Here is a 20,078-nt window from a genome sequence, read left to right as displayed (position 1 = left end):
GCTCACTGTAACCTCTGCCTCCCAGGTTCAAGCAATTCTCCTGCCTCAGCCTCCTGAGTAGCTGGGACTACAAGCATGCGCCACCACGCCTGGCTAATTTTTGTATTTTTAGTAGAGATGGGGTTTCACCATATTGGCCAGGCTAGTCTCGAACACCTGGCCTCAAGTGATCCGCCCACCTCTGCCTCCCAAAGTGCTGGGATTATAGGCATGAGCCACTGTGCTTGGCCAGTTTGCACAATTTCAAGCCTCGAATTGCTCTTCATTCAGCTTATGGGCAAGATATTGGGACAAAAAAGACATACTTCATTTATTAATTCAACACTCAATCATTCACCAACCATTGGTTAAAAAATAACTTGTCCTTTGGTATATGCCTTACATGTCTGGGCACAAAGCTGGTCTTCATGAAACCATGGGTTGTTAAAGCAGCAGGGCCCCTCAGAAATCTGGCCTATCGCCTCCGTTTTACAGATAGGTAGCCTGAGGCTTAGTGAGGGGAAAGGCTTATGCTAGGTCATACAAACAGTCAGAACTAGCAGATCTCAAGGTTGCGCATTCTCCACTATTATTATTTCTTCTTCTTTTTGCTTCCTTCTTCCTCCTTCTGCTTCTTTCTTCTTCCTTTTTATTTTTATGTATTTATTTATTCTTTTGAGACAGAGTCTCACTCTGTCACCCAGGCTGGAGTCCAGTGGCACACTCTTGGCTCACTACAACTTCCATCTCCAGGGTTCAAGCGATTTTCCTGCCTTAGCCTCCTGAGTAGCTGGAATTACAGGTGTGTGCCACCACACTCAGCTAATTTTTGTATATTTAGTAGAGATGGGGTTTCACCATGTTGGCCAGGCTAGTCTCGAACTCCTGACCTCAAATGATCCGCCTGCCTCAGCCTCCCAAAGTGCTGGGATTACAGACGTGAGCCACCGCACCTGGCCTCTTTCAGAGACAGAGTCTCACTCTGTTGTGAGGCTGGAGTGCAGTGGTGCGATCATAGCTCACTGCAGCCTCAAACTCCTGGGCTCAAGTGATTCTCCCACCTCAGCCTCCCAAGTATCTGGGACTACAGATATGTGCCACTATGCCTGGCTAATATTTTATTTTTTGTAAAGGTGGGGTTGCATGTTGCCAAGGCTGATCTTGAACTCCTGGCCTGAAAAGATCCTCCTACCTCTGCCTCCCAAAGTGCTGGGATTACAAGCATGAGCCACCACCCACCATTCTTTGTTTTATTTTAATTTTTTTATTGGAAACAGGCTGGTATGTTGCCATGTTGCCCAGGCTGGTATCAAACTCCTGGGCTCAAGAGATCCACCTGCCTCAGCCTCCCAAAGTGCTAGGATTAAAAGTGTGAGCCACTGTCCCCATTTTTAAACTCTGTATAGATCTCTCCTTACAGCCTCCCTGAGAAATGGTCATCTATCTCCTGCTTGGGTATACTCAGTGACAGGGAGCTCATTACCTCCTGAGGCTGCCTGTTCCCATTATTGTTCAACTATGACTATTAGGAAGTTCCCCCTTATATTGAACTAAATACCATCCAGTTCAGTTATTCTTATGTAGAATATAATATCTGTTGAACTCCTGCTACGTGGCAAGTGCTAAGCACTGGGGAATGTGATGATCTGTAGAACATAGAATGGGTTGTGATCATAAGGCGTGCTCAGTGCTGTGATTGAGGAAACTACTGGAGATCACCTTGGACTCCCTGGCCTGGACATAGCAGGAGGAAGGATCCCCAAGGAAGTGATGTTAGAGCTGAGAAAGATGATAGGGGAAGTAGACAGATGAAGAGAGGAAAGATGGGAGTTTCTGGCAGAAAAAAAACAGCATGTGCAAAGGCCTGAAGGTTCATAAAAGGTGGTGTTTAGAGCAGTCTTTTTTTGTTTGTTTGTTTTGTTTTTGAGATGCAGTCTCCCTCTGTCACCCAGGCTGGAGTGCAGTGGCATGACTGCAGTGGCTCACTGCAACCTTCACCTACTAAGTTTAAGTGATTCTTCTGCCTCAGCCTCCTGAGTAGCTGGGACTACAGGTGCCCACCACCACGCCTCGCAGCAATTTTTTGTATTTTTAGTACAGACAGGGTTTCACCATGCTGGCCAGGATGGTCTCAAACTCCTGACCTCGTGATCCGCCAGCCTCGACCTCCCAAAATGCTGGGATTACAGGCATGAGCCACCGCGCCCAGCCTAGAGCAGTATTTTAAAGTCTGATCAGAGCAGACAGCAACACGATGTGGAGGGGAGGAGGAAGGAGATTAGAAGTGCCAGTGGGACCCTGCTTGGCCACATAAGCAATTTGGGACTTATCTATTCCCCTGAATAAACAAGAGAACAAAGGCCGGGCTCGGTGACTCACACCTGTAATCCCAGCACTTTAGGAGGCTGAGGTCAGGAGTTCGAGACCAGTCTGGCCAACATGATGAAACCTTTTTTTTTTTTTTTTGACACGGAGTCTTGCTCTGTTGCCCAGGCTGGTGTGCAGTGGCTCAATCTCGGCTCACTGCAAGTTCCGCCTCCCGGGTTCACGCCATTCTCCTGCCTCAGCCTCCCGAGTAGCTGGGACTACAGGCGCCCACCACCATGCCCAGCTAATTTTTTGTATTTTTAGTAGAGACGGGGTTTCCCCATTTTAGCCAGGATGGTCTCGATCTCCTGACCTCGTGATCCACCCGCCTCAGCCTCCCAAAGTGGTGGAATTACAGGTGTGAGCCACCATGCCTGGCCGATGAAACCTAGTCTCTATGAAAAATGCAAAAATTGGCCAGGTGTGGTGGCTCACACCTGTAATCCCAGTACTTTGGGAGGCTGAGGTGGGCGGATCACCTGAGGTCAGGAGTTTGAGACCAGCTTGACCAACATGGAGAAACCCTGTCTCTATTAAAAATACAAAACTAGCTGGGCATGGTGTCTCATGCCTGTAATTCCAGCTACTCGGGAGGCTGAGGCAGGAGAATCGCTTGAACCCAGGAGGTGGAGGTTGTGGTGAGCCGAGATCGCACCATTGCACTCCAGCCTGGGCAACAAAATCAAAACTCCGTCTCAAAAAAAAAAAAAAAAAAAAATTAGCTGGGCATGGTGGCTCATGCCTGTAATTCCAGCTACTTGGGAGGCTGAGGCAGGAGAATCACTTGAACCCAGGAGGCGGACGTTGCAGTGAGCTGAGATGGCGCCACTGCACTCCAGCCTGGGTGACAGAGTGAGACTCTGTCTCAAAAGAAAAAAAAACAACAAAAACTAAATTGGAATCCCATGGGTCTCAGGCTTTGGCACTCTGCCTGCCTGGGGGAGGCCTTATTTAGCTTGGCCCAGCCCTGCTGAGCTTTCCTTGGGAATGTCTATATATAGGGGAAGGGGGCAGCCCAGTTGTCACTGTCCATCTGCATTCCTTGGTGTCCAACCCCCATTTCCTGGCCCCAGAGCCTGCTATCGGTTGTCTTGGTGCTCTTTCTGTCGACGTAGTCACTGTCCACAAGTCTTGCCTACTCCCCAGTGCCCAGCCTTTACCTTGTGGATTCTCAGGGTGGGTTCCCTCTGGACTTGCTTTGCCCACCCCTTTACTCCCCAGATGACCAGATTTCTTCACTGAGCTCTAGGAAGGGGCCAGCTACCCCTTTACCACTTAAATAACCTTCCCTTGCCTACTCCTTACTCCAAAAAAGTGAATCCAAACACCCTTTCCATGGAGAAGGTAACTTTGAGAGAAGGATCTTTGCTTTCAATGATTATTTCTCCTCCAAATGCACATCCTCCTCTCCTCCATCCCTCCATACATTTTTCCATCTAGACAGGTCCCCCAAGGACTGTCTGTCCCAACTTCCTTCCAGTCGGGATTAATAATAAGAATCATCAACATGGGTGGGCATGGTGCCTCATGCCTGTAATTCTAGTACTTCGGGAGGCCAAGGATTCAAGAATGCCTTGAGCCTAGGAGTTCGAGACCAGCCTGGGCAACATGGTGAAACCCCATCTCTACAAAAAATACAAAAAAGGAAAACAAAAAAAGCCAGGGGTGGTGGTGCACTGCTAGTCCCAGCTACTCGGGAGGCTGAGGTGGGAGGATCACTTGAGCCCAGGAGATTGAGGCTGCAGTGAGCTATAATAGTACCACTGCACATCATCCTTGGTGACAGAGTGAGTATAGACCTTTATGATTTACAAATCTCTGCAGTCAAATGGAGATAATAATAGTTGCTATCTCATAGGAGGAGCACTAGATGAGATCATGTTAAAATGCTTAGCACAGTGTGTGGCACATTGTGGGGGTTCAGTATACAGTGGCCTAGCTGTCACTTTCCCCTCCTTCTATCCCCTGCCCCTTACCATGGTTCAAAGACAGGACATTCCTCTTGCCAAGCATCAACGCTGTGTACCCGGCACAAGCTAGGTGACTTTTACCTGGGTGCCCATTTACCATGTTCTCTCTGTGAGGGAGACCCCACAGAGAGGTCCATTCCCACAGATGAAGAAATGACTCAGAGAGGCACTGCTACCTGCCCAAGGTCACACAGCTCACAGAGGCTGGCCTTGGATCTTGGGGTTTGGACTTCAAGGCTTGTACTCTCCCCGTTTTACCATGCTGCCTCACTCTTTACTACTCTGATAGTCCTTACCATCTTGGAGCTAGTGTGCTTCCTTGGTCGGGGGGACTCCAAGGCGGTGGAACAGGGCGGGACTTCCTCACAAGAATCTAGGACGTCAAGGCCTGCCACCTGCTTGGAGGCTTAAATTTCTCTGCAAGGGCCCTTGGCTAAATTAGGTAATGGGTTCAGACTGTGGGAGGGGTGGGGCTCACCGACCCCAGGATCTGATTGGGCAGGGTCTCCAGTGCTGGGGAGCAGGGAGGTGGGAGGGGAGGGTGCCCCTACAAATCCCGGGGGCTAGAGCAGGCCAGGGCATCTTTGGGTGGCGGAGTGCAAAGGAGGCGACCTGCAGCAGAGGAGTCCTGGTCACCAGCAACCATGGTAAGGACAAGAGGGAACTTTGTGCCTTTACTTGCGGGAGCACTCTGGACCTCTTTCAGGCCAGACCTGAGTGCTTTGTGGGGCAGTAACTGGGATGTTTGAGGTTGGAGCATGGAGGTTCCTGGAACCCAGGTGTCTTAGAGGAAGGCCTTTGACTTTTCTTGAAAGGGGAGGGCTGGGATATTCCAGAGATTGATCCTCAAGGCTTGCTGACTGCCTACTCACCTTCGGAAACTTCCAGCAGTGTCATTCGTAGACCTGTGAAGAGCTCTTAGCTTGTTTCCTTCACACAATGGGGACTCTGAGGGGTCAGAGTGAGTCACCCAGCAGGCCAGTGGCAGGGGTGAGCCAGGAGCCTGGCCAAACCCTCCTATCATCATGGAGAGAAGAAAGCCTCGTCCAGAAGACAGGAGGTGGGCAGGGTGTGGGGCCTGCTCAGATGCAGGGCTCTGGGAGCCCTGAGGATGATGGGAAGGGGCAGAAGATGACAGACCAGAGTTAGAGAGACTCCGCTCTCCTAGAGAGGGGTTCTGATTTGGAGCTGTTGTTTTCGTCTGAGATCCCCCTGCCCACTTCACCTCAAGGAGTAACTAGATCCCGGAGGCCAGCTGCTGTTGCCCATGCCTGACTAAAAATAGCCTGCCCTCCTGGCACAGGGAAAGAGGAGGAGAGGAAGGAGGGGGAGAAGGAGGAGGGCCGGCAGCCAGCCGGCTGAAGAGCTCCTTGGAAGCCTCACCCCGTCCTCACTGCCAGCCTCAATCCAAAGCCTCTGACCCAGATGGCCTGGCTTGGGTATGACCTGGAAACCCCTGCAGATATCTCACTTTCAGGTCAAGGCCTCCATCACATTCTGCCCAGCATGAGGGGCCTTTTCTCCAATGACTGAATCCTAAGAAGGAAGCTTACAGTCTCCGACTCTGCCAGTTCTCTGGGGGGCGGGATGATGTGTCCTCTGTCTCTTCTTGGTGGTCCCAGTGCCTGATCTGCGGCCTGACGTGCAGCAAGTACTCAATAACTTTGTGTTGCATTATTATTTATTTGAGAACAAACATTTTATTGAGCAACTATTAAAGTACCGGGCACCACTAGGAGCTACAGAAAACTGGAAAATAGTGCTGGAATGGTGCTAGCCTTTACAAAACCCTTTCACACCCCTGATATCTCATCCCTGAAAAGCTACAGAGAAAAGATGAATGCATGCTAAGTGACTTGCCTAAGGTCACTGGGGGGTTCCTGACTTGGCCTTCAATTGACAAGTGAGAAGGCCTTGGGCTTAATTTGTTGTCTCCTCTCTTTTTCTCAAAACTGGGGTCACAGGCCACGTGTGGTGGCTCACGCCTGTAAATGCCATCACTTTGGGAAGCCGAGGCGGGCAGATCACTTAAGGTCGGGAGTTCAAGACCAGCCTGACCAACATGGAGAAACCTCATCTCTTCTAAAAATACAAAATTAGCTGGGCATTGTGGTGCATGCCTATAATCCCAGCTACTCAGGAGGCCGAGGGAGAAGAATTGCTTGAACCTGGGAGGCGGGGGTTGCGGTTGTGGTGAGCTGAGATTGTGCCATTGCACTGCAGCCTGGGCAACAAGAGCAAAACTCCATCTCAAAAACAAAACAAAACAAACAAACTGGGGTCAGGCCAGGCATGGTGGCTCACGTCTGTAATCCCAACACTTTGGGAAGCCAAGGTGGGTGGATCACCTGAAGTCAGGAGTTCAAGAGTAACCTGGCCAACATGGTGAAACCCCGTCTCTACTAAAAATACAAAAATTAGCTGGGCGTGTTGGCACATGCCTTCCCAGCTACTTGGGAGGCTGAGGGAGGAGAATCGCTTGAACCCAGGAGGTGGAGGTTGCAGTAAGCCGAGATCACACCATTGTACTCCAGCCTGGGCAACAGGGTGAGACTCTGTCACAAAAACAAAAAAACAAACAAAAACAAAAATTGGGGTCAGAAGCTGGGCACAGTGACTCAAGCCTGTAGTCCTAGCACTTTGGGAGGCCGAGGTGGGAGGATCACTCGAGCCCAGAAGTTCAAAACAAGCCTGTGTAATACAGTGGGACTCTGTCTCTACAAAAACTCTAAAAAATTAGTCAGGCATGGTGTACACTATAGTCCCAGCTACTCAGGAGGCTGAGGCGGGACGACTGCTTGAGCCGAGGAGGTTGAGGCTGCAGTGAGCTATGATCACACTACTGCACACTACTGCCTGTGTGACAGAGCAAGACAAAACAAAACTGTGATTGGGTGCTGTGCGGGCACACAATTATGTGGCAAGTTTGAAGTTGTTCTTTTGGAGGACCAAGAAGCGCTGAGAGAGTGAGGGTTGGAAAGAATGGGGTTGAGGAGAGCAACTGCCCTGGGGCTGCCTCTTCAGCTCAGACTTTCTCTGTGTCTCCTGCAGACGGACCAGCAGGCTGAGGCCAGGTCCTACCTCAGCGAGGAGATGATCGCTGGTGAGTGAGGTGCAGCAGGTTGGGGGCTGGGTGGATGTATGCTGGGGACATGTTGGCCTCTGGGCAGGGTTGGGGGGGTAGATGTGAGGCTGACAGTCCAGCTGGCCTCACCTCTGCCCTCTGCCCTCCGCCCTCCCGTGCAGAGTTCAAGGCTGCCTTTGACATGTTTGATGCTGATGGTGGTGGGGACATCAGCGTCAAGGAGTTGGGCACGGTGATGAGGATGCTGGGCCAGACACCCACCAAGGAGGAGCTGGACGCCATCATCGAGGAGGTGGATGAGGACGGTGAGCGGGTGTCCCTTGGAGGCAGGGGATGGTGTGGAAAGGCGGCAGCGGCTGGGCTCAGGCTCAGTCCACCACCTGCTCCCCGCAGGCAGTGGCACCATCGACTTCGAGGAGTTCTTGGTCATGATGGTGCGCCAGATGAAAGAGGACGCAAAGGGGAAGAGCGAGGAGGAGCTGGCCGAGTGCTTCCGCATCTTCGACAGGTGCGCTGGGGGCCTGGGAGCCGAGGGAGGGGCTGAGCAGTCAGAGCCTGCCGGCAGCGCTGGAGGGTTTCCCGGGTTGGGGGTGCGGAAGCGGGGCGTGGAGTGTGGTGGACAGGGCAGCTTGCCCTGGCCCTGAGCCCTGCCCTGACCCTTGGACCTGAAGGAATGCAGATGGCTACATCGACCCGGAGGAGCTGGCTGAGATTTTCAGGGCCTCTGGGGAGCACGTGACGGACGAGGAGATCGAATCTCTGATGAAAGACGGAGACAAGAACAATGACGGCCGCATTGACTTCGACGGTGAGGGAGGGCCACGGGAGCTTGGGAAGAGTGGGTGGGAGCCACAGGGGACGGCGAGCACTGGTGCCTGGCTCCCGTGCAGTGTCTTTGGCCTTGTGGGCTGGGCTGGGCATAACTTCAAAAGTTCCCCTAGTCTCCTGGGGGCGGGTATAGAAGCACCCACGACTCTGTGCAGTTTATCAATTAATGACCAGGCAGGCGGGGCGTGGTGGCTCAGGACTGTAAAATCCTGGAACTTTGGGAGGATGAAGCGGGAGGATTGCTTGAGGCCAGGAGTTCGAGACCAGCCTGGGTAACATAGTGAGACCCTGTCTTTACAAAAAATAAAATAAAAAGGCGGGCGTGATGGTATGTTCCTGTGGTCACAGTTACTCCAGGGGCTTAGGTGGGAGGATTGCTTGAGCCCAGGAGATTGAGGCTGCAATGAGCTATGATTGTACCACTGCACTCTAGCCTGGGCAACAGACCTTGGCGACCTTGGCGACAGAGCGAGACTGTGTCTCAACAAAAATAAAAAAAAGTCATCCCCTCTGTGTGGCTGGAGCCCTGGCCTGGCCTCTGTGTCCCCAGTGGGACCCCTGACCCTCTCCCTCTCCTTTCCCACAGAGTTCCTGAAGATGATGGAGGGCGTGCAGTAAGGAGTGGTCAGTCGCCTCCACCAAGATCACGTGTCCCTAGGGTGTGGGAGACTCCGCCCTGCCGGGTCCCCACCAGGGAGGCACGGCCCCTTGTGGGTCTTTGTCTGCAAGGAATAAAAGCAAATGTTCCAAAACTCGTGGCCTGAATGGGGGGAAAGCCGGGAACAGTGGGTCTCAAAGGTTGCGGTCCAGGGCGCCATCCCAGCTGGCACCACCTGGAGCACCCTCAGGGATCCTGGGAGAGGCTGTCGGAGCTGCGCCCTGGAGCCCGAGGCAGGCTCTGCAGGTTCATGGCTGGCTCCCGACAGCTGGCGCTGGGTGTGCGCAGCTTGACGGACGGGGCAGTGGTGGCTCCAGGAGGCTGCAGGGGCTTGGAGTTGAGTCAGGGTGAGCCAGCAGACTGCAGAGGGGTCCCGGGACTGCAGGTAGGGTGAGGGGGTGGGAGAGGCTAGAACCCTGGGGAGCTGGGAAGCTCCCTCACTTCCCCACCGTCCTTCTTTTCTGGAATGTTGGCATCTTAGATGTTGTCATAGCTGCCACCTTCTGCAGGCTCCCTAGCTGGGGAGAGGGGGAGTAGGTGCCCATCCATGCCAGGTAGCATTGTTTCTGCTTGACCTTTTACTTCCTCTTTTCTTCCAAGTGCTTAATCCTCGCTTTCTACTGGTGGTGGTAGGGGAGGGTGGAGGCACTCACTAAGGAGATTCTGATCTCATCATTTGACCCCAGATCTCTGCCTCCATCCAGTCTCAGCCAGTGAGGGCCATCAGCACCAGTGAGCTAAAGTATCTGACCTGGCCACTGCCCTATTGAAAGTAGTTCGGTGCTCCTCACTGCTTCTAGAATGAGATCCAAATTCCTTCCCTCCCTCCCTCTCTTTCTTTCCACAGCCACACTGGGCAATTTATTCCTGATATGGACCTGGAGTACATTTTCAAGCCCTTGGTACTTTGCACATGTTGTTTGCCCTCCCTGGAATGCCCTTGTCTTTCTTATAAGCTGGCAGATTCTTCAACCTACAAGACCCAGCTCAGATACCATCTCTTCCCTTGAACCCTCCCCTCACTGGCTATTTGCTGCTGTAGTGATTTGTATACAACAGGTATCAGATCACAGCTAATTAAGTGTAGGGGGTAGTTTAGCTTTAGAGACAGAATGCCTGAGTGTGAGTGCTCACTGCCTGTGACAAACTAAACCACTCTGTGCCTCAGTTTTCTCACCTGTAAAATGGGGATAATGATAGTACACACAGGGTTGTGAGAAGTTAGTGTGTGCAAAGTGCTTATAGCAGTGCCTGGCACATAGCAAGCATTTTTTTTTTTTTCTTTTTAACAGAGTTTTGCTCTTGTCACCCAGGCTGGGGTGCAGTGGCACAGTCTTGGCTCACTGCAACCTCCACCTCCTGGGTTCAAGCGATTCTCCTGCCTTAGCCTCTCGAATAGCTCAGATTACAGGCGCCTACCACCATGCCTGGCTAATTTTTGTATTTTTAGTAGAGACCAGGTTTCGCCATGTTGGCCATGCTGGTCTTGAGCTCCTGACTTCAGGTGATCCGCCTGCCTCAGCCTCCCAAAGTGCTGGGATTACAGACATGAGCCACCATGCCTGGCCTTCTGTTTTTTTTTTTTTTTTTTTGAGATGGAATCTCGCTCTGTCGCCCAGGCTGGAGTGCAATGGCGCGATCTCGGCTCACTGCAAGCTTCGCCTCCCGGGTTCATGCTATTCTCCTGCCTCAGCCTCCCGAGTAACCAGGACTACAGGCACCTGCCACCACGCCCGGCTAATTTTTTTTGTATTTTTAGTAGAGTCGGGGTTTCACCGTGTTAGCCAGGATGGTCTTGATCTCCTGACCTCGTGATCCGCCCTCCTTGGCCTCCCAAAGTGCTGGGATTACAGGCTTGAGCCAACTCGCCCAGCCCTGTTTTGTTTTTTAAATGAGACAGGGTCTCACTCTGTTGCCCAGGCTGGAATACAGTAGGTGATCACAGCTCACTGCAGCCTTGACCTCCTGGGCTCAAGCGATCCTCCTGTCTCAGCCTCCCAAGTAGCTGGGACTACAAATGGGTGACCCCCCACTAGTTTTTGTTATTTTTAGCAGAGATGGAGTCTCACTATGTTACCCAGGCTGGTCTCAAACTCCTGAGCTCAAAGAATCCTCTCACCTTGGCCTCCCAAAATGTTGGGGTTATAGGCATGAGCCACCAAGCCCAGCCTCTATTGTCACCTTGCTCATTGCTTTAGTTTTTTCTCTCCATCTGTCTTTTTCTCTTCTTCCTCTTTTGTCCTATTCATGTTTTTCTGTTTTTATTTCCAGCCAGGATCAGTGCTGGGGTTTGGTAAACATCACTATTTACTGAGTGCCTACTGTATACTGTGCCTTATGGACATTGTCTCATTCACTCACATAACATCCCTAGAGGCAGATGTTGCTTTCTCCACTTTACAGTTGGAAAACTGAGGCCTAGGGAGGTGAAGTACACAGGCACCCAGATAATAACCTAGGTAGTATCGCCGTGCACTATGTGGTGTGCACGGGAGCAAGGCTCTTAACTCCGATGCCATCTACCTGTTATTGGTTCTACCTGAATATCTTTTTTTTTTTTTGAATTATATACATATTTTAAAATAGAGACGGAGGCCAGGTGCCATGGCTCACACCTGTAATCCCAGCACTTTGGGAGGCCGAGGCAAGCGGATCACTTGAGGTCAGGAGTTTGAGACCAGCCGGGCCAACATGAAAAAACCTCCTCTACTAAAAATATAAAAATTAGCCAGACACACGCCTGTAATCTTAGCTACTTGGGAGGCTGAGGCAGGAGAATTGCTGGAACCCAAGAGGCGGAGGTTGCGGTGAGCCAAGATTGCGCCACTACACTCCAGCCTGGGTGACAGAGTGAGACTCTGTCTTAAAAAATAACATAGGCCGGGCGTGGTGGCTCATGCCTGTAATCCCAGCACTTTGGGAGGCCAAAGCGGGTGGATGATCTGAGGTTGGGAGTTTGAGACCAGCCTGACCAACATGGAGAAACCCCGTCCCTACTAAAAATACAAAATTAGCCGGGCGTGGTAGCGCATGCCTGTAATTCCAGCTACTTGGGAGGCTGAGGCAGGAGAATCACTTGAACCCAGGAGCCAGAGGTTGCGGTGAACCGAGATTGCACCATTGCACTCCAGCCTGGGCAACAAGAGTGAAACTCCATCTCAAAAAATACATAAAAACAAATCTGATCATGTCACTGCCCTGCTTAAGGCTTCATTAGCTTGCTCTTGCCTCAAGATGAAGTCCAAGTTTTTTTTTTTTAAGAAACTGAATCTCCCTGTCACACAGGGTGAAGTGCAGGTGCACAATCATAGCTCACTGAGGCCTTGAACTCCTAGGTGCAAGGGATCCTCCCCCTCAGCCCCTAGTTATTTTTTGTAGAGATGGGGTCTCACTTTGTTATCCAGGCTAGCCCAAGTATCTTAATATGGCCTTCCAGCCTATTATGACCTGACGTCTATGCGACTTCCCCATCCTTTATTCTTTTTTTTTTTTTTTTGAGACAGTTTTGAGTTTTGCGTTTGTCAGCCAGGCTGGAGAGCAGTGGCGTGATCTCAGCTCACTGCAACCCCTGCCTCCCAAGTTCAAGCAGTTCTCCCACCTCAGCCTCCCGAGTAGTTGGGACTACAGGCACCACATGCCCGGCTAATTTTTATGTTTTTAAGAGACAGGGTTTCACCATGTTGGTCAGGGTGGTCTTGAACTCCTGAGCTCAGCTAATCTGCCTGCCTTGGACTTGCAAAGTTCTGGGATTATAAGCATGAGCCACCACTCCCAGCTGTGTATTCCTCTCCTTACATACTCCTGAACTTGCTATCCAAGGAATGTGCATCTCCCTCAGGTCTCAATTCCCTTCTCCAAAAACCTTTCCTTGACCCTCCTATTCTATTGGGTGCTCCACCTATGAACTTTCCTGGCTATATGTGAGTTCAGCACCCAACCTTTATTGAGTGCTTACTATCTACCAGGCATTGTTCTAAGGTCCTTCCACTGTCTTATGAGGTAGGTGCTAGTATTTTCATTTTACGGAGAGGTTGAATGTAACTGCCTACATGTTTACGGGCAAATGGAGGCGGAGCCAGGATCCTGAAACAGTTCTGCTTACCTGGTCTGAGCCTTTTTTTCTTTTGGAGATGGAGTCTTGCTCTCGTTGCCAACTGGAATGCAATGGGTGATTTGGCTCACTGCAATCTCCGCCTCCCAGGTTCAAGCGATTCTCCTGCCTCAGCCTCCTGAGTGGCTGGGATTACAGGCGCTTGCCACCATGCCTGGCCAATTTTTTGTATTTTTAGTAGAAACGGGGTTTCATCATTTTGGCCAGGCTGGTCTCAAACTCCTGACCTCAGGTGATCCGGCCTCCCAAAGTGCTGGGATTACAGGCATGAGCCACCGTGCCCAGACTGGTCTGAGCTCTTAATCACTGGGCTGTATGGCACATATTCCCCAGTCCCCCAAGCAGAGGGCCTTTATCTTGCAGGAATTCAATAAAATGGGAATCATAATAATCAGAAATTCAAATACTTCCTGACCAGGCTTTTTTTTGTTGCAAGTGCCAGAAATCTAAATAAAACGGACTTAAACCAAAAAGGGATTTGTTGGTTCATTGAACTGGGATGGCAAAGCATGAACTGGAGGCCAGAGTCTCAGCTAATGTCGTCTCTCCAGCTCCCAGCTGTTGGGTCTCTGCTTAGTTTTCTTCTGTCTGCAGCGGGCTCTCCCAGCAGCTGAGACCGATTCCCTTCTCTTTCAGCAACCTCATTAGTAAAATAACTTTACTCCCTCCCAGTGATTAATTTCAGAGAACACCAATTGAATCTGAACTACAGTTTAGATCTGTGACTGGCCTAAGGCAGGCCATGTGGCCATCTAGGGTACCAAACACCATGACCAAGGACCACATGGCAGACAAAAACACATCCACCACAGTTAGCATTTGAAACATTTCTTTCAGAGATAAGGTCTTACTCTGCTGCCTAGGCTGGAGGGCAGTGGTACAATCACAGCTTACTATAACCTTGAATTTCTGGCCCCAAGTGATCCTCCAATCTTGGCCTCCCAAGATCTTGAGATTGCTGATATGAACCACCAAGCCCGGCCAGCATTTATTTTTCTTTTAAAATTTATTATTTGAGACGGGGGTCTCACTGTGTTGCCCAGGCTGGTCTTGAATTCTTAAGTTCAAGCAATCCTCCTGCCTCCGCCTCCCAAAGTGCTAGGATTACAGGCAGTGAGCCACCACACCCGGCCCTGGCCAGCATTTGTTGACTAATTTAGTGCCAGGCTCTGAGCTCTATTTTTCTCCAGTATCCGCTAACCTAGTGATTTTCAACCCTGGGAGACCTTCAGAACCTGGAGGGCAGTTTGGGGTCAAGAATTAGCCTAACAAGTTCCAGGTGCTGCTGGTGCTGCTGGAAGGACCACATTCTAAGAACATTGCTCTAAATTTTGTTCTTAACTAGACCACAGCAATGACATCACTTGGAAACTATTTAGAAACCAAAATAAATAAACAGACTGGATCTTAGGCTCCACTTCACACCTACCGAAAATATTTTAATTTTACAAGATCCCAAGTGTATTTGTATGCATGTTAGATTAAGAAAGAACCCAAGAGGAGAGACCTAAGAGCACAACTGTAGACATGAAGGGACCTAACTTCCAATCCCAACCCCTCCCCGCTTCAGGCTCGCACAACCAACCGGCTGCTAACAGACCTGAAGGAGTTGGGTGCAAGGTTGGAGCACATCTGGGTGCTGCTTATCTACTTTGGAGATCTTCCTGAAGGGCTTTGCGGGGGGTGGGGAGAAGGGGCTATCACTTCAACCTACTCTTCCACCTGTCGACCCTTGCGGGGACCCAGCTGGTCAGCAGGGGTTTCCTCCTAGAGGCTCAGAGGCTGGAGACTTCATCAGGCCAGGGAAACGAGGCAGCCCAAGGGGCTGGGGGCTTGCTGGGGGATATACAGCAGGAGGTGACTGTGCCCCCTTGGAGGTGGAGCTCCACAGGGGACTTGGGCTAGAGTCTGGAGACCAGAGCTCAGACCTGAGAGTCCTCCAAGGGAAGGGGCTTTTTCCTGGCTGTCTCCCCAGGCCCTGGACCTGCTTAGGGTGACCTGAGCATTCTTCAGGACAGAACATGGGGTGGCTGTGTGGTGGGATCCTCCCCAACACACACGCTTGTTCCTTCTACAGCTATAGGAGGTTTCAGCCTAAGGTCTGGCTCAGCCTCATCTGCAACACAGCTGAGGGAACTCCAACATTCACTAACATTGCTGGTACACATCACCGACTCCATAGACAGGAAGTATCATTGTGACACTCATTTTATAGATGAAGAAACAGATGCAGAGTCATAAAATAAGGTACAAAGGAATAAATCCTTGTCACCTCACTGCTTGGCCCCACATCCTTAAGTTCCACCTCTGCCTACCCCGAGTACCTCCAACCCTAGTGTAACTACAAGGCAACGACTTGTCTAAAAAAGGACCAAAATGCATTTATTTAATATACATCACAAGGGCTCAACCGAGGCTTAATTTAAAAGACAAAAACAAAACAAAAATAATACCACAGCTCAAGATACAGAGTCCTATACAGAAATCACAAAAAGGACAGACCATCTAAGGAAAAATTAAGAAGACAACACAAGGACAGGCTGGGCAGCCTGGGTCAGGGCTCCTGGCTGGTGACCTGCTTTGAGTAGGTTTCCTGCAGGTACTTCTTAAAAGCTAGAAGAGAACAGGCAGGTCTCAGTGAGTGATGGAGACAGGATGAGTTCATCTTTACTATTTATTACTATTGTTTTTGAGATGGAGCCTCACTCTGTTGACCAAGCTGGAGTGCAGTAGCACGATGTCTGCTCACTGTAACCTCTGCTTCCTAGATTCAAGTGGTTCTCCTGCCTCAGCCTCCAGAGTAGCTGGGCCTACAGGTGCCCACCACCATACCCGGTTAATTTTTTTGTATTTAGTGGAGACCGGGTTTCACCATGTTGGCCAGGCTGGTCTCAAACTCCTGACCTCATGTGATCCACCCGCCTTGGTCTCCCCGCATGCTGGGGTTACAGGCATGAGCCACTGTGCCTGGCCCAGGATGAGTTAATTAAGGTGGGCAAAAGGCAGTTTGACCAGGGATGCAAAGGTGGGAGGAGGTGGAGAAGGAGGGGCTGGTTTCCCAGCCAGGCTTTCTCCCTGCACTGCCCATCCAGGCAGCTCTCCTGGAAGGGCTTGCTTCCAGCGAGACTGGCGGGCACAGGCATGGCACTCTACTAAGCAACATCTTAACCTGCATTAATATGGAAGAGGTTAATCCCACCTTCCCCCTTTTTGAGACAGGGTCTCACTCTGTTGTCTGGGGTGGAGAGCAGTGCTGTGATCATAGTCCACTGTAACCTCGAATTCCTGGCCTCAAGCTATCCTCCTGCCTTGGCCTCCCCAATAATTTCCCCAAATTATTTATAGCCAAAAATTTTTATTCCGCTATAAAATAATTGCTATTTTATAGCAAACAGGAGCACTGGGGCAGAAGCAGAAGTGGGTTGCTGCCAATACTCCACCCTGCCCCAACCAACCCGGTCCTAACTCACTGGGCTCCTTTTGTTTGAGGTAGCCTTTGAAGGTTGGGGGAGGGATCACCCTGGGCTCAAGGACTGAGGACTCACCTGTGGGGTTTTTCCAGAGCTCGGCAGCATGAGTGTTCAAGGGACTATCAATGTTGGGTTCTGTGGGTGGAGAGAAAGAGGTCAAGGGGGTAGAAGGGGCTGACCCCGGGAAGTCCGGAGAGGTTCCCAAGTTGCATGAGGGGAGGGGTGGTCTCTAAAGTCACCTCCTAGAAGGCTCTGGATGGAGAGCAGAATGGTCCTGACGTCATATAGGGCAGACCACTTGTCCTTCAGGATGTCCAGGCATATGTTACCCTGGGTGTCCACGTTGGGGTGGTAGCAGGGTGTGAGGAATTTCACCGTGGGCGCATTGTAAGGGTAGCCACTGGGGAACTCTAGTGAGAGCTTATACCTCAGGTCTTCATATACCTGGCATTTGGAGAAACAGACGCAGAGTAAGCTCCAGCAGCAGCCTCCTATCCCAACCCAAGCCCCACACAAGGGGTGTGCTAGAACCCTGAGTTTCTCTGGGAGCAGACAGTAGACACGCTGTTGAGCTGGTTCTGATGCTCCCCACTGCCTTTTACAAGTTTTTTTTATTTTAATTTTTATTTTAGAGATAGGGTTTCACCATGTTTCCCAGGCCAGTCTCGAACTCCTGGGTTCATGTGATCTGCCTGCCTCAGCCTCCCAAAATGCTGGGATTACAGGTGTGAGCCACCGTGCCTAGCCTGATGCTTTCCTCTTATCTGGTGGAGACATCAGTGATTCTTTGGTCTAAGGATTGAAAATTGGCATTCTGTGCTTTATTTCAATTAGAATATTAGTTGCTAATATGTAAAAATTAGGAGAGTTGGCACAGGTTTGGACTCCTGACTCATTTTAAACCTGATCTGCAGCAATGGGAAGCTGCCTTCTTGAGATCTGTGCTCTCCTGTTGGCCAGAGTCCTTACTTCATCCATTTCCTTGCTGTCTGGCCCCCTAAAAACATCTAAGATAGACAGCCCTGCTTTAAACCCACCCTCTTATTGTGCAGAGGGAAAGAACAAGGCCACATGGCTCAGAGAATGTGAACAGTCACAGGTGGAGTGTCTTGTTCCACCAAAGGTTTGAAGCAGAGCTCTCACTGGGATCTCACCTCCCACCTTTCCCCAGACTCACTCACCCATCCCAGCCCTACACTTACTGTTCCAGCTGCTCCATGAATGGTCCCTACCCATTTGAAAAGGTTGTCTGATTCAGGGAAGGCAGAAATCCCTTTATCGCCAGACATCTGGGGAGGAAACACATTTGCTGGAATGTGGAGTACACTTTCGGGCACAGCAAAACTCAGTGGGTGAGCTTTCCCCTTAATCATATCTGCATTATCTCACACACACACACACGCATATATATACACACACACATATGAGAGATATAGATGGGGTTACCCCATCTCTACAGACACACACACACTCGCTCTGTGGCCCAGGCTGGAGTATAGTAGTGCGCTCAGCTCACTGCAACCTCTGTCACCACGGTTCAAAGGATTCTTGTGCCTCAGCCGCCCGAGTAGCTGGAATTACAGGCATGCACCACCATGCCTGGCTAATTTTTATATTTTTAGTAGAGACAGGGTTTTGCAATGTTGGCCAGGCTGGTCTTGAACTCCTGACCTCAAGTGATCCACCCACCTTAGCCTCCGAAAATGTTGGGATTATAAGGCGTGAGCCACTGTGCCTGGCCTCCCCTTAATCTCATCACACTCTGATCCAAAATAAAGCAACCAAATTCATAAGCTAGAAATACCAAGAAGGGTGGGGAGTTGGGTGTGGGTAAAGCTTGGTTGGGGCCAGGAAGTAGGGACACACTGGACAGGGAGGGTCTTGTATGACTTCAGGGAAGTGTTTTAGAGATAACTTCATGTGGGGGGATGGAGCTGGGAGGAGGGACTGCTGGAAGAAATGGTGTAGGTGGGGTGTATGAACTTCTTCCCAGGGGGGAGCAAATTACATTTATATTTTACCCCTATGTCTAGCAAAAAAGCTGACGGAGGAAAGGAGGCTACTGAAAATTGGGTGGAAGGCTGGGGTTCTGGGTACTTAGTCACTCACCATGAGGGTCATCAGCTCCTGCTGTAGCCTGCAAAAAGAGCATTCGGGGTTATCTGGGAGTCTGGATGGGCCAGGGCTCCAGATGGTGCATCTTCTCCCATTTGAATCTCTCACGGGGAGCCGTCATGGAGGCTCCCCACTTCGTCAAGGTCAGGCTCAGCTCAGGGTACACTCACCAGATCCACAGGACGATCCTAGCGAGTCCTCACCCTCCCTAATTCCAGACTCCCTCGGGATGATTCTGGCATGTTCTTAATTCCCCAGGCTTTGGCATCTCTTCCTTGCCCGAGTCAACTTCTCCCTTCCCCTGTCTCGCCAAGTCACGAGGGTCCTTGCGCGTCTTCATCTAGGCCCACCCGGGAAGGAGACTGGCAGCGCCCCTACCCTCCCATCCTCCTTCGGGAGAATCTCAAAGAACGGTCTGGGCTCCTGGCGTGTCCCCTGTCTCTCAAATCTCACCCGCTCAAGGAGGTGGGAGTCCCGGAAGTCTCCGCCCTCGGCACCCATGCCCAGGGGAATGCCAGGCCCCGAGCTCCTGGTGTGTTCTCCTGCACCCGCATATCTCCCGCTCCAGGAGGTGGGACGGGGGTAGTCCTAGAAATCTTTGCTCTGGGTCCCAATGCCTAGGGCATGGCAGGCCCAGCGAGTGGTACGCCGCGTCACCCACCTTTTGCCCACGGGACCCCGGGCGGCGCCCCCGCTCGGCTCGGCTCCTTTACGGGCGGCGGTGACGCTAGTGGCTGCCGGGTCGCGGTTTTGGGAAGCCATCCGGGCGGCGTTGGCAGAGAGACAGGAACTCGGAGAACACGACTGCAACTGCAGGGCTGCGGGCCCGCCCGCCCGCGTTTGAATTGTAACCCTCTGGGGGCGTCGACCAATCAGTGACTCGCTTGGGTTTGATCCAGCCAATGGGACGCGCCGGAGCGCTCTGTCGCTGCTCCACTGCTAGACCTACCCACCGGCGCACCACTATTGGGCGGCAGGATCTCGCTTCTGACAGCCGATTGGTAGACGGGCTGCCATTACCTAACGAATCCGTAGCGGATTGGTGGCCTTTGGAAAACGCTAACCATTAAAGGGCCAAGAAAACGTCCATGTGGGACGAACCCCTCCTTAAGGCTACACGCCTTACTCCGCTTGGGAACAGCCGGCACACCCAGCCTTGATCCGATCTCCCTCGGGAAGGGAGTGCCTCCAATCCTGCGGCTCTGGTACCCTTCCCCCAAACCGGAAACCTCTGCTCCTCCCCACAATTATAATCGCCGGGGCATCTTTGCTGGGCCCTAAGTATCTGAAAATCCCAGCGAGGGGAAAAACTAAAGGCTGATGGCCAGAGCAGCAGGCTCCCTATTAGAAAACATAGGTTCATACATCTCCGCAGAGATGACAGAAAAAAAAAAAAAAAAAAAAAAAAAAAAGACAGCATTGGTTCAGGCCCTGCGCTGTGGCTCACGTCTGTAATCCCAAACACTTTGGAAGGCTCAGGCAGGAGGATCGCTTG

The 20,078-nt window shown here is 51.3% G+C and overlaps 2 protein-coding genes across 3 annotated transcripts; one reads left to right on the top strand and one right to left on the bottom strand.

Annotated features, from left to right (window-relative positions):
* Positions 1-4,751: 4,751 nt before the first annotated feature.
* TNNC2 (troponin C2, fast skeletal type) lies at positions 4,752-8,981 on the top strand. Its single transcript, XM_003904678.4, has 6 exons — positions 4,752-4,963; positions 7,368-7,419; positions 7,563-7,706; positions 7,795-7,909; positions 8,073-8,209; positions 8,816-8,981. The coding sequence occupies exons 1-6, from the start codon at positions 4,961-4,963 to the stop codon at positions 8,845-8,847; spliced, it is 483 nt and encodes a 160-aa protein (XP_003904727.1). The 5' UTR covers positions 4,752-4,960; the 3' UTR covers positions 8,848-8,981.
* Positions 8,982-15,354: 6,373 nt separating this feature from the next.
* UBE2C (ubiquitin conjugating enzyme E2 C) lies at positions 15,355-19,460 on the bottom strand. 2 transcript variants are annotated; one of them, XM_003904680.3, is made up of 6 exons: positions 19,245-19,460; positions 18,578-18,605; positions 17,671-17,757; positions 16,708-16,912; positions 16,544-16,603; positions 15,355-15,611 (listed from the first exon to the last, which is right to left on the bottom strand). In XM_003904680.3, the coding sequence occupies exons 1-6, from the start codon at positions 19,343-19,345 to the stop codon at positions 15,553-15,555; spliced, it is 540 nt and encodes a 179-aa protein (XP_003904729.1). In that variant the 5' UTR covers positions 19,346-19,460; the 3' UTR covers positions 15,355-15,552. The 2 variants fall into 2 exon arrangements, with proteins under 2 accessions (XP_003904729.1, XP_009214290.1); XM_009216026.4 differs by lacking the exon at positions 16,708-16,912 and adding an exon at positions 16,913-17,063 and having other exon boundaries at positions 19,245-19,444.
* Positions 19,461-20,078: the final 618 nt, after the last annotated feature.

This window comes from Papio anubis, chromosome 16 (genome assembly GCF_008728515.1).
Source record: "Papio anubis isolate 15944 chromosome 16, Panubis1.0, whole genome shotgun sequence".
Lineage (NCBI taxonomy): Eukaryota > Metazoa > Chordata > Mammalia > Primates > Cercopithecidae > Papio > Papio anubis.
This window is presented reverse-complemented; position numbering and strand designations above follow the sequence as displayed.

Excerpts from the sequence above, each read along its gene's own strand:
- UBE2C (XM_003904680.3), bottom strand. The coding sequence starts at position 19,345 with ATGGCTTCCCAAAACCGCGACCCGGCAGCCACTAGCGTCACCGCCGCC. Across the intron at positions 17,758-18,577 it reads AGGAGCTGATGACCCTCATG|ATGTCTGGCGATAAAGGGAT; the intron begins GTGAGTGACTAA and ends TTTCCTCCCCAG. Across the intron at positions 15,612-16,543 it reads GCTCTGGAAAAACCCCACAG|CTTTTAAGAAGTACCTGCAG; the intron begins GTGAGTCCTCAG and ends GTTCTCTTCTAG.
- TNNC2 (XM_003904678.4), top strand. Across the intron at positions 7,910-8,072 it reads TGCTTCCGCATCTTCGACAG|GAATGCAGATGGCTACATCG; the intron begins GTGCGCTGGGGG and ends TTGGACCTGAAG. Across the intron at positions 8,210-8,815 it reads CGGCCGCATTGACTTCGACG|AGTTCCTGAAGATGATGGAG; the intron begins GTGAGGGAGGGC and ends CCTTTCCCACAG.